Source organism: Brachyhypopomus gauderio, chromosome 1 (assembly GCF_052324685.1).
Source record: "Brachyhypopomus gauderio isolate BG-103 chromosome 1, BGAUD_0.2, whole genome shotgun sequence".
In the NCBI taxonomy this organism is placed as follows: domain Eukaryota; kingdom Metazoa; phylum Chordata; class Actinopteri; order Gymnotiformes; family Hypopomidae; genus Brachyhypopomus; species Brachyhypopomus gauderio.
This window is the reverse complement of record NC_135211.1, coordinates 10046232-10058760: the sequence shown is the minus strand read 5'-3', so window position 1 is coordinate 10058760 and position 12529 is coordinate 10046232. Positions and strand designations below refer to the sequence as shown.

The 12529-nt window shown below is 43.1% G+C and overlaps 1 protein-coding gene across 1 annotated transcript in view; it reads right to left on the bottom strand.

Moving 5' to 3' along the window:
• Nucleotides 1-4989: 4989 nt before the first annotated feature.
• Nucleotides 4990-12529, bottom strand: part of nckap1l (NCK associated protein 1 like) — a 31679-nt gene continuing 24139 nt past the window's right edge. The window contains exons 25-31 of the mRNA XM_076989068.1: nt 11122-11204; nt 10736-10816; nt 10102-10195; nt 9863-9979; nt 7365-7474; nt 6096-6185; nt 4990-5998 (exon numbers count right to left, since the gene is read on the bottom strand). Coding sequence (XP_076845183.1) covers nt 5882-5998; nt 6096-6185; nt 7365-7474; nt 9863-9979; nt 10102-10195; nt 10736-10816; nt 11122-11204 — 692 coding nt within the window. The 3' untranslated portion in view covers nt 4990-5881. The remainder of the gene's footprint in view (nt 5999-6095; nt 6186-7364; nt 7475-9862; nt 9980-10101; nt 10196-10735; nt 10817-11121; nt 11205-12529) is intronic.

The following is a 12529-nucleotide window of genomic DNA, read 5'->3' as shown; positions in this document are numbered from 1 at the left end:
AGTACTGAGTTGTGTGCAGTCCAATGCTGGAGTTTCACTATCAGCCCTGAAGGATGGGTCATTTCCATCTTTTTGTATTCCAATGAAAGATTCTAGATTACAAACAGAGGTGGAAAAATATTGTACGTTGATGAATTTTTACTTTTGTACAAATTCAGTTATTCATCTAAAAATCTAGTTAAAAGTTAAAAGTAACTAATCTAAAATGCAAGTAACTCCATTACTGTGTTACTTTAGTATACTTGTCACGGTCACAGCTCCGGACCCTTCCCTGTGGGCGTGCCACTATGTCGTCTGCGTGTCGTTATGCCCATGTACAGTATGTACTTCCGTGGGTGTGGGTTGTTCGTGAGCGTGTTCGTAGTCGCACCTGTGCCTTGTCTCGAGATCACGAGGGTTTATTCACCTATTTAATGTGCGTTCGCGCAGTGTCTTGTGCTCGTCTTTGTCTAAAGTTTCGTGCCTGTGTGAGAGGTGTGTTGTCTGTTTGCACTCCGCACGGAGCTTCACGTGTTTGTTTGTTTTCATTAAACGTTCAGTGTTGCACAGTTGACGTTCGTCGTGCTTCATATCTCGAGCGTCACAGAAAGACGAGCCGAATAAAAGAAGGTATGCCTGGATATGCCACCAGGGCGCCTAAAGGTAGGAGAAAGAGCCGACGTCACCACGGCTCTTCTCCAGTCCGACGTCCCGAAGCCCCCGTCTCCGAGCAGGAGATGATGCAGAGCCCCATCTGCGCTTACATACTCTGCGCCGCTCGGAGTGCGGAAGACGCGGAGATGGCCGAACACCTCCGTCAGTCCGCGGTGCGTATATGGGAGGACCAACACCCCACCGCGTCCCTAGAGCCACCACCCAGGGCTGTGGGCGGTTGTGCTTCGGAGGTGGAGAGAAACATGCCCCGGCGCGCGCCCTCTCCCGAGCGAGTTCCTGAGAGCGCCGAGGAGAGGAGAGAGGAGGTGTTTTTCCAGGCGGCGTGGAGAGAGGGACTCCGCGCGATGACGCGCGAGACCAACCCCCTGGCCGAAACCAGAGAAGGCACGGAGGACCCGCTGGTCGTCTACGCGGGGATGGTACGTGCCAATCCTCCCGAGGACGAGTCCGAGGAGGACGGCTCGGAGGAGGAGGAGTATCCCCCCTCAGTTTGCTCAAGGAGCACTGTGTATTACGGGGGGAAGGGGGGCAGTCTCCCACCGTTTGAAGGCGGGGCGGAGGGGATGGACTACGAGGTGGAGGAGTATTCCCCGTCAGTGTGCTCAAAGAGCACGGTCTACTACGGGGAGGGAGACGTCAGTCCTCCACCGTCGGACTACGGCGAGGAGAGGGAAGACTTCAGTCCCCCTTCGTCGCTGCACCCAGCCCTGTCGGGAACCGACGGGCAGAGCGAGGAGAGCGAGGGGGAGAGTCTTCGGTCGGTGAGTTCCCTCTCGACCGTATGCAAAGGGGGTAGGAGCGGACCGGACAGTCCGCCCACGTCAGACAGTGGAGACTCTTGCGGTGAGGAGCCCATGGAGCACGCTCGCTGTGAGACCCCCGCACGGTCCATGGACTGGAGCGTGGCCGAGGAGGAGGAGCCGGCGATGGACACCACCCCCGATACCGGAACCAGGGGAGGCTGGCCTGGCAGAGGAAGGGCTTCCTACGGGAGGTTCCCAGAGAGGGTGGAGGAGCGCCAGCAGGCTTATAGGGCGGCAAGCCCCTACGGCACTCCCGGAGGAGGTAGCCGCGGACCAGGGAGGACAGTTGCCGCGAGACACGCTGGTCGCACCGCCTCCAAGCGGGAAACAGGTCGCGCTGCGCCTCGCGCGGCCACCAGTCGCGCTGCGCCTCGCGCGGCCACCAGTCGCGCTGCCCCTCGCGCGGCCACCAGTCGCGCTGCCCCCAAGCGGTCTCCAAGTCGCGCTGCTCCTGGCGCGTCCGCCGGTCGTGCGTCACCTGGCGGTGAGCACGCAGCACAGGCGGGGGGAGACCCGCCTTCTGCAGCGCCTGCAGTCCCCGGAGCTTTCTCTCCGCTGCAGGCTTTGCCTAAGGCGGGGAGCTTGGCTCCGATGATGAATGTTTGTGTATCGGTGTTTTTGTCAGTCCCAGTGTTTCTCCCTAATCCACTGTTCCCGTTTGTGCCCTTTGTGTTCAGCGTCCCTGTGTGCATGTTTGTGACTGTGCCATTGTTTAACGTATTCTCCCCTGTCTTCCCAGGGAGGGTGTTCTAGAGCTGTTCGCGGCGGTTCCCACCATCGGGGGAGACGGCTCTCGGAGGCTCGTGAACCCGGCGGCTCCGGACCTGCCCGTTGGTATTGGTTCAGGCTTTTCCAGCTACGCGGGAAGCTCCGGGAGTAGCGAGCCCCTGGTGGAGGGTTCTGTCACGGTCACAGCTCCGGACCCTTCCCTGTGGGCGTGCCACTATGTCGTCTGCGTGTCGTTATGCCCATGTATGTACTTCCGTGGGTGTGGGTTGTTCGTGAGCGTGTTCGTAGTCGCACCTGTGCCTTGTCTCGAGATCACGAGGGTTTATTCACCTATTTAATGTGCGTTCGCGCAGTGTCTTGTGCTCGTCTTTGTCTAAAGTTTCGTGCCTGTGTGAGAGGTGTGTTGTCTGTTTGCACTCCGCACGGCGCTTCACGTGTTTGTTTGTTTTCATTAAACGTTCAGTGTTGCACAGTTGACGTTCGTCGTGCTTCATATCTCGAGCGTCACAATACTGTGTTACTTTACAATAGTCCCGAATCGTAATTAACATTACTGATGTCTAAGCAATGGCAGTAGGGTTGCCACCCATCCCGTAAAATATGGAATTGTTCTTTTTTGGCAATTAAATGTTGCATTCCATATTGAACCAATACGGAATCCAACTTGTTCAGTATTTCCATAAATGTACAATGTACATGTAAAGATCCCCTTTAAAAAAACCCATCTGTCAATCATATAACATCCAAAGGCTCACCCTTGGCCAACCCCCCTATCGCCCGCGCACACACACATACACAGCTTCACTAAAGATGATTATTCCAAGAGCCTCACAGGAGTTGGCCCGTGGTGGCCGTGTCCCTGAGGAGTCGTGGTGGGTGACATCTTATTTTCATAATTATCAGGCATTAATGTCTTGTGGATAATTTGTGCTGCAAAACTACGATTTTGATTATGATTGCAATGGTACTGTATTAACTTACCTCTACATTGCACAGGTTTGACGTCAAGTTTTTGTAAGATGATACACTATATTGCCAAACGCATTCACTCACCCATCCAAATTATCAGGTGTTCCAATCATTTCCGTGGCCACAGGGGTATACAATTAAGCACCTAGGCATGCAGACTGTTTTTACAAACATTTGTGAAACAGTGGGTCGCTCTTAGTGAATTCCAAGGTCCATAAATACATGAATGGCAGAGTCTGGTGTGGATGAACTTGACTGGCCTGCACAAAGTCCAGAGTCAACCCGATAGAACACCTTTGGGGTAAATTAGAGCGGAGACTGAGAGTCAGGCCTTCTCGTCCAACATCAGTATGTGACCTCACAAATGTGCTTCTGCAAGAATGGTCAAATAATCCCCATAAAGCCTTCCCAGAAGAGTTGAAGCTGTTCTAGCTGCAAAGAATGGACCAATGTCATATTGAACCATATGGATTAGGAATGGGATGTCACTTAAGCTCATATGTGAGTCAAAGAAGGTAAGCAAATACTTTAGGCAATATAGTGTAGTTCAGTCTCTCGGTGCAAATACAGATTACGTTGCATGCTAAAGCCTTTGCCTTAATTGTGTTAAAATTCAAACAGGTCCTTCAGATGCCCAGGGCTTCGCTCCATTTGCTTAGGGTCTGACAAATCTGTAGTCATCTTCCTTTATAAGTGACAAGTTTAGCAATCCCAGTATTCACTGCGGCTCAGTTACTCAGTAACGAATGTGAATTACGATTCTTAACACAAAATAATCTTACATAAAATCAAAGTACAGGTTATCAAATCAAATCAAATATATTTGTATAGCGCTTTTCACAACACATGTTGTAAAAATCTACTTTAAAAAGTACAAGTACACACGCTCACACAAAAATACAGTGGGGAAAATAAGTATTTAGTCAGTCACCAATTGTGCAAGTTCTCCCACTTAAAAAGATGAGAGAGGCCGGTAATTGACATCATAGGTAGACCTCAACTATGAGAGACAAAATGTGAAAAAAAATTGAGAAAATCATTTTGTCTGACTTTTAAAGAATTTATTTGCAAATAATGGTGGAAAATAAGTATTTGGTCACCTACAAACAAGCAAGATTTCTGGCTGTCTGACTAAATACTTATTTTCCCCACTGTACTTAATTACAGTAACGCATGGAAATGTAATCCATTACTTTCCACCTCAGTTTACAACTTGTAAGTGTGCATTAAATTTTGTGGATTTGTAACAAGACAGTTACTACAAGTGTTCACGTGTGGAGTTGTTGTCTGTAGCTGAGGCACAGACACAGTGCTGGCTAACAGAGTTAACTTCAGACATCCCAAGTCTCCTGGAAGCTGCGGAAGTCTCCTGCATTTCGGTAGTGGCTCCCTGATACCCGCGAGTCACATATAATCTCCCGGAATTCAGAACGAGTGCCCCCCAACTTACACTCAGGGGGGTTACCTCCCTGAAATCAACTTTTGCAACTTGGGATGTCTGTAACTTGGTTGGGCTAATCAGCTAAAGCGGTCGGGCTGACCCGCTAAACTTTTACCTTAAATCAGGGTTGTCCAAACTGCGGCTCACATTCAAATTTTCACTTGCTCACGTTCAAATTTTCTGGCCCACAGCCTCTGTTGACCACAGCATTTTAGATTTCACCAGGAGATGGCAGTAGTCTCCAAAAAAAAAAATTTATATTTCACCACAAGATGGCAATGTATACTATACTATTCTATAGCAGCAGTGTATACTATACCCCTGTCTGAAAGCTGCAGGACAATGTGTCTATAGTGGTGGGGGAAGATAAGAATGACAATGCATACAGCACAGTTTGGCATGGACTACTGTTTAATCACTCATGTTCATGAAGTTCAAGTTTCTGACATTAAGATGTACATTTCCCTTAAGTAAATACCTAGGTCAAACTGATCTGTGTTTAAAATTTAAGATTATTGAGTTGAGTAGATTGTGCCTAACATTTCAGATTGGATAGATTATACAGAACCATTCAGACAGTTCTTACACTGTGATGGCATTGTTTTTTTGTGCCTGTGTCACACTGGGATTTCCTGGTCTCATGTTTCCACTCCCCAGAGTCTTACATCCAAGTACTCTCCAGACACATCTTTTTCCACGGAGTGCACATAAAAAAGTTGTAAAATAATTATATGTTTAAATCAATGAGAAAAGTCATTCAGGAGATAGAAAGGGGGCAATGTCTGTGGGTTCTGGGTTAAAAAGTATATATTTTCCACCCTGCATTTTTAGAAAATCAAGCCTAAAGTGATCAATAACTGGATTTTTATTGAAAGAGAATGTCACAAACTAAGTAATTACTTATAAGAACATTATAAGAACTTATAAGAACAGTCTTGTACAATATAATTAGCAAAATTCAATAATGTTAGTTTATAAATATTTGCTGCAAGCCATTTGTCATTTCAGCATTATACGGTTTAAGCTACTACATTATCAGACCAACAATGAATATCAATAGCTCATTGGATTTTGATTGAAAATAAATTTTCAAGTTTCAAAATTACTGTTAAGAATCATAGCCCTGTTTGCTAACCTAGTAATATAAGAATGTTAACTGCAGAAAATATTATTAAATTATAAACATATAAAATTATAGGTTTTGGCATTAAAATAGTAAGAAATTGTACTGTGTTTGGTTAAACTTTAAGTGTTGCCTTTATATGCACTTATATGTTCTTGAGATTTAGCCCACAGTGTGGATAAAGGTTTTGTGCACCTCTCTGTAAGCATTGCGCAGGAGCACATATGGGAAACAGTCCTCCAACATGTCCTGGCTGAGGAATGGTGACTCCTCCACTATCTAAAACAAGATGAATATGAAACAGTGTAGGTGAGATACCCAAACCGAAGTGAAATTAGCAAAACAATACTGAAAATATGTGGGTGAATTCTGGTACCATGTCCAGGAGGAGACAGACCGAGTCTCGGTTTTTTACTTCAGCTTTATCCATGTTCTGTCCCAGTTGCAGCAAGGTTGAAGATGCCATCTATTGAGAACATTCAAGGGGCTTTTGGTAAATATCTTTTTACCTGTTGTTATTATTATGTGGTAAAATCATATATACCAGGCGTACTCAACTAAATTTGTCCGCGGTCCAATTTTGGCAGATACCTGTGCCCTGAGGTCCGGTGCGGCGGGGGTGGCGAACGTAAGTTGTTGAGCGGGGGGGGGGGGACGGTGCGAACGGTGGAGGCGTTTATACTTTCGCGAGCGTCACTGCAGTGTTCTCCGAAACGATAGGCGTTTTGTCCGAAACGATGGTAGAAACACCCCTCAAAACAGGGGAGTGAACATTTACCTGACCAATTTTAATGTTGCTATATGTTTCAGTTTTGAAAAGTGCTGGAATTTAGGTTAAAGTACTTTAAAATGTTTGAAATTGTAACTACTTGGTTTCACAACAAATAGCTGTCTGACTGAATAGTTCTCTTGTATTAGGTTAACAAATACGAGCCTCTTGTAATTCCAGGACGAAACATGAGAGGACGTGAAGATTGGGCGTTTTTTAAATAAACAACCATTAAATAATGTGATAAAAAGCGAATTATTTCGAGTATATGTATAAATATTTAACTTAATTATGTTTAACATGCTGGGAAATATTGAAATGGACCTTGAAAGTGACGTACAAGTGCTTTAATTCCACCTTATAAAGGTGTATGAACCCTGAAAACGTGACTTTGTTCATTGCGCTGAAGCGCGGCGCGAAGTTACAAAATTCGAGAGGTGCACGACCTCTCGAACCGACAGCGCGCGAGACACTCGCGCACACGCGGAGCCACAGCGATTACGTCATTTTCGCCGCGCGGACCCTCGCGCCGCTCGCGAAGCGTCAACCAGGCAGGCTTGTTGTTGAGCGGGGTGGCGAACGTAAGTTGTTGAGCGGGGGTGGCAAACGTAACACTCGCGACGGAGTGTTTTGTCAATAGCCCTGAAATAAATGCTACGGTTTTGTTTTGGTCCGTATCCAGTTAATCAGGAATGAGATTGGGTCCGGACAGGACTGCGTTCGGGTCCGGATCCGGACCGCGGTCCGCCAGTTGAGTACCCCTGATATATACGATGAGTCAATGTGCATACATTGTAGCAAAATGTGTCTCTGAACGATTTGGCTTGCATCATATAAAACAACTGGTAATTTCTAGCTGTCATCAGGGAAGCTCACCAGAAGGAACTCTTTGAGATGCTGCTCAATGTTCTTATTTTGAACAGTAAACATGGCTGCTGATAGATGGTTAACTGCAGTTGCCAAACAGTGGATATTGTTTTGGTGTCCTGGCATGAACAAAACAAACATGGAACTATTAGATTTATATTAGAAATATTTAAACTTTTCAAATTAAAACCATTGCAAACATTACACCCCATTATTTTTATAAGCAAAATATATATAAAAGAAAACAGTAAATGTATCATTTGCTCAATTGTTCATAAATCAGGCAATATACATATTATAGGCAAGAAATAAATAGACAATAATATAATCTTGTAATGTTGTTGTGCGGGGGGTGGGGGGATGGCGAACGTAAGTTGTCGAACGGCCTAGGGGGCACCATGTAGCGATTGTTGTAAAATAAATGGGTCTTATTTTTTACATTGAGGGGGCGGGACACCTCGCCTGCCCTGGCGCCGGCCCTGTACCATACTAAACCAAAGTTTTGCCTCCACCATTAGAAAGTATTACCAATCTGTTCCATATGCTCCTGCCTTCTCTGTGTTTTGATCACTAACTGTCCAGCCCTTCTTGTACCATTGGTGGGTTTTGTATGTTCTATCTGTATGTTGACTACTTTTGATCTTGTTAACATCATCTTGGAATACCTTTGAGACTTATTGTACTCATGACATCAAGACTTGATAAAGCAAATTTAATTTTTTTGCATTATATTATTGGACAGCACAACTAAGTTCAGCTAAATAACTGGCAAAATTACCACTAAGGGTAACAACATTTTTGTTGTTTTGTTGTTGTTTATTGTATTAACTGTTTGACCAATTTGGTCCTGCTGTTGGGTATGTTGATTTAATTGCTTTTCCTTATATAAACTAAGCACATATAGAGGTGAATTATGTATGTGAAAACAGGCAGCTGGTTATTATTAACCTGGACCGACACTTTAAGCAAAAGGCAAACATTTCTAACAACATCAGGGAACATTGTTCCTTCTGTAATTAGGATTGCAGGGATAGCGTTTTCCTAGTTTACCAGTTTACCCATTGTTACTAGTTTGTCAACACTTTTCAAAATGCACCAAGGTTAGCTTTGGTGTCTCACAAGGATCTGTCCTATAGAGCCCTTGATTTTTGTATATGCTATGTCTAGGTGACATTATACATAAACACTGTGCTAGTTTCCACTGCTCTGCTGATGAGACTCATATGTCTCATCCAAACCAGAGGACTGTCACGGTCCAGCCCATGATGTGTCCCCTGCGCCTACTGTTTCACTCATCTATGTCTATGTATGTACTATCTTGGGTGTGTGCATGTGTTAGTGTTATTCCTATCAACTATCTCTTGTCTTGTTGAGGTTATGTATTGCACTCGTGACTTGTCTTTGTTCATTGTCAGTTGTTGATCATGTCAGCTAGGAGTATGAATTAATGAATGATGCTCTCTAATTTTATAATAAACCGCTAATTGTCTCCAAATCACACCTTATTTAACAGATAAAGATCTTGGTATAATTATGGATCCCAGTCTCTTCTTCAAACTTCATGTAAATAGTATTTCCAGTACAGCCCTTTTCCACCTCAGGAACACTGGAAAGATTAGGAACATACTATCTTAGTCAGCTTAGATAAAGGTGTAGAGCTAGGGTGTCATGGGCTTTGAGAGTTCAACTGGGTAAACTAGGATGTTACGATACTGTTGCTGTCACCTCTTTTTTGTTATTCATGTTTGAAGACAGAGAACAGCAGAGTGGTGATGACCTGGGGGCCCTCATGCCCGGGGGCCCTCATGCCCGGGGGCCCCCATGCCCGGGGGCCCCCATGCCCGGGGGCCCCCATGCATCTTCTGCTTGTCCTTTTAGCTGTGATACCATAGTTATATCTGCTACAGTCTATCCTTACACACTATCATTCCCTAATTTTCACACCTTTGTACTAGGACATGCTTAATAATCTAGCCCCTCTTTCTCCCAAGGTACAATTACTCCCGATGTCATGGTTTTGCTGAGCCTCAATGCGTCTCATTGTCAACAAGAGGAAGATCCATTTGAATCTTGGTTCCCTCCAGGTTTTTTCATTATGCTCTAGGGAGTGTTTCCATGCCACTGTTGCCTTTGCCATGCTCACTGGAGGCTTGAGCTCTGCTTTGTACAACAGTTGTAAAAGTGCTATATTATGTATATAAAGTACTACATTAATATATATAAAGTGCTATATAATTAAGTTTGACTTTGACTGGCCATCTCAAGAAGCAACTTTAGTTATAAATAAACACCCACTGATATAGCAGGTTACTGGGGCAGGCTGATAGAGAGGGGTGTCATACTGACTCAGATAGATAATCTTCTATCTTGCCAGAACAGACATATTGATAACTGATAATCACTCTGTTTTTAACACTGTCACTAAAGCCAGTCTTAACAGTATCCTGATAACCATTCTGTTTTAATTCCTCTCTGTAAAGCTAGTCTAATAGTATCTATTAAATTACCTCCATGTTCTCGGCTGTAGAAAGAATTTGGATCCATAGACAGGGTAGGCAGAGAAACTGCAATATACACTAGCAGCAGACAAGTGATTTTGTACTCTTCGTCATTGGATGAATTGTCTAGAAATGAGAAATTAAATTTAAAAATGTTATGATGTTAAGATGTTTTAAAACATTAACATGTTTTAAACCCCTCATTACTGAATTTGTGGAATGTTAAAAACAAACAGTCAAGGTTTTACCTGTACGCATGTTTGCAATTGCTGAAACCAGAGCAGGATCAATATCACACGATAACCCAGCTGCAGATGCTAGTTCATATATACTGAGTGCCACCTATACATTGTCAACAACATAAAAGGTGCTATATAGAATGGCAAAGGAGTAACACAGTTTACTGTAGAGTGAAAACATATAAAGTTATTGCAGTTTAATTGTTTATTTTCAGAACTGAATTAAATACTTGAGCTAACGGATGTTTACTACTATTAACATCTATCTCAAGTAAATAGTTCACAAGTAGACAGCTAAGATGGACAGCCACTTACACTGGGCATTAAAAAAAATTCTTCAATGTGCCTACAGTGACCACTTAGCACTTTTCGACCCTTTTCTGCAAGGGTTATGTGTTTCTCTAGTAGATTACTTTTCAGTAGGTGGTTCAGTGGTATAGAAGGGCACGTTACCCTTATTGTTGCATATATGTCCCTGACCATTCTGAATGTGATTTAGTACAATTGTGTTATATAAAATTTGAAAATCTGCCATTACGGTAAAAAAAATATGTTTTCATTTGTATGCTTCTTGTATTATTGCAGTAACCTTTAGTACACTGTATTAGGTTTTATTTTTGTAATAAAAATTGAGGTTTCTTACCTTCATGTCTGTATCATTGTAGACAAAGTCTCTTAGGCATTCAATGGGCCCCATTAGAAATGGGCAATTTCTATGCATGACCTGAAGGTGAAAGTGCCCAAATAATTGAACAGATACAAAAAGAGCTTTACAACATTTGATTAAATATCACTGTAAATTTCTCAAATCTGAAGTCGCTGTATTAGGATGTTGTACACACACACTAGCAGGCGATATGTTTTATAAATACACACACACACACACACACACACACACACACACACACACACACACACACGCTTGCTGTCAATATGTTTTACAAATAAACACACACACACACAATAACACAGGTCATATCATATAATTAATAATGTGGAACAATTAGTAATGTAAGTGGAGTTAGTTACCTCTTCTAATGCCTCTTGAGCCATTGTCCGAAAAGACAAAATCACCCCAATGATCGTCATTCTCTTCAGCACATTCTCGCAACCTTTTCAAACAGAGAAACCAAATTATTTATTCTGGAAAGTGGGCAGGAAATTTCCACAGTGCTGGATTTTTTTTTTCCTGTGTTTTTACTTTTGGCAAACTATAAACAATTATACCCACTTTAAAAATAAATTTAAGCACTGCAAGGTTTAAACTTACAGTTACAGGTTTTCTCAGTCGATTTGGTTCATTTCTCGGATCAGAATTGAAATTCTCAAAACTGTCATTCAGTCTTCCCATCTCCTTGTCACTTGCGCACATAATAATTGCATTTCTCATTGTGTTTCACATGATGAGCATAGTGATATAGTGATGAGCATAGTGATATAGTGATAAACATACGGATGTGGTAATGAGCATGGTGATGTAGTGATGGACACAGTGATGTTGTAATGAGGCTAGTGATGTAGTGATCAGCATAGTGAAGAGGTTTAGTTTCATTTGTTGATTTCCATGCCCAACCTCACCTGCAGACCTTGATAATTAACGAGTGAACTGATTTGAATTGCTGGAGTTTGATTGCCCTACTTTAAAGGTACTTTACAAGTTTGATATCCCTGCTTTAGAGATACTTTGTAAGCTTGATATCCCTGCTTTTGAGGTACTTCATACGTTTGATATTCCTACATTTTGGGTACTTTATGATATTGATATTATCAGCATTTGATAGTTGCATATCAAGAGTGTCACATACATCAAGCACTAAGAACTAAGAAACAAAGATGTATCATAACCCTGTACCTAGGAACAGGATGCAAGATGCTGGCAGGAATAGCATACACTGAAAGGCATAACCAATTTGCAGGAATCATGTACAGGAACATATGCAGAACATATGAGCTTGGCACCCACACGTCCCAATGGGAGGAGCCACAGACAGTGGTGGAGAACATCAAGACTAAGATCTCCAGGTCCAAACACATAAACATGGTTAACCAATCAGACGTCTTAGCAGGTAAAGATGCAGAACATGGCAGTGATGATAGATGCAGCAAGTAATTACCAAGTAATAGGAACTTCCAAAAGAAGAAGTATGAGAAGAGAAAACATGTAAAGTTAACAACTATGTTGTTATCCAGCAGTGATAACGATACAAATCTCCATCAGTAACACCTCCACTAAGATGTGCTATAGTTTCCAGTGTCCAGTGAGTGTAGGTGTGTATTTTGACATTTGCAGATGTCAAGTCAGTCTTATTTTTATAGCGCTTTTTACAACTCATGTTGTCACAAAGCAGCTTTACAAGCGCATGGGTTCATATCCCTAATGAGCAAGCCAAGGGTGACAGTGACAAGGAAATACTCTAGGTGGGGAATAGGAAGAAAC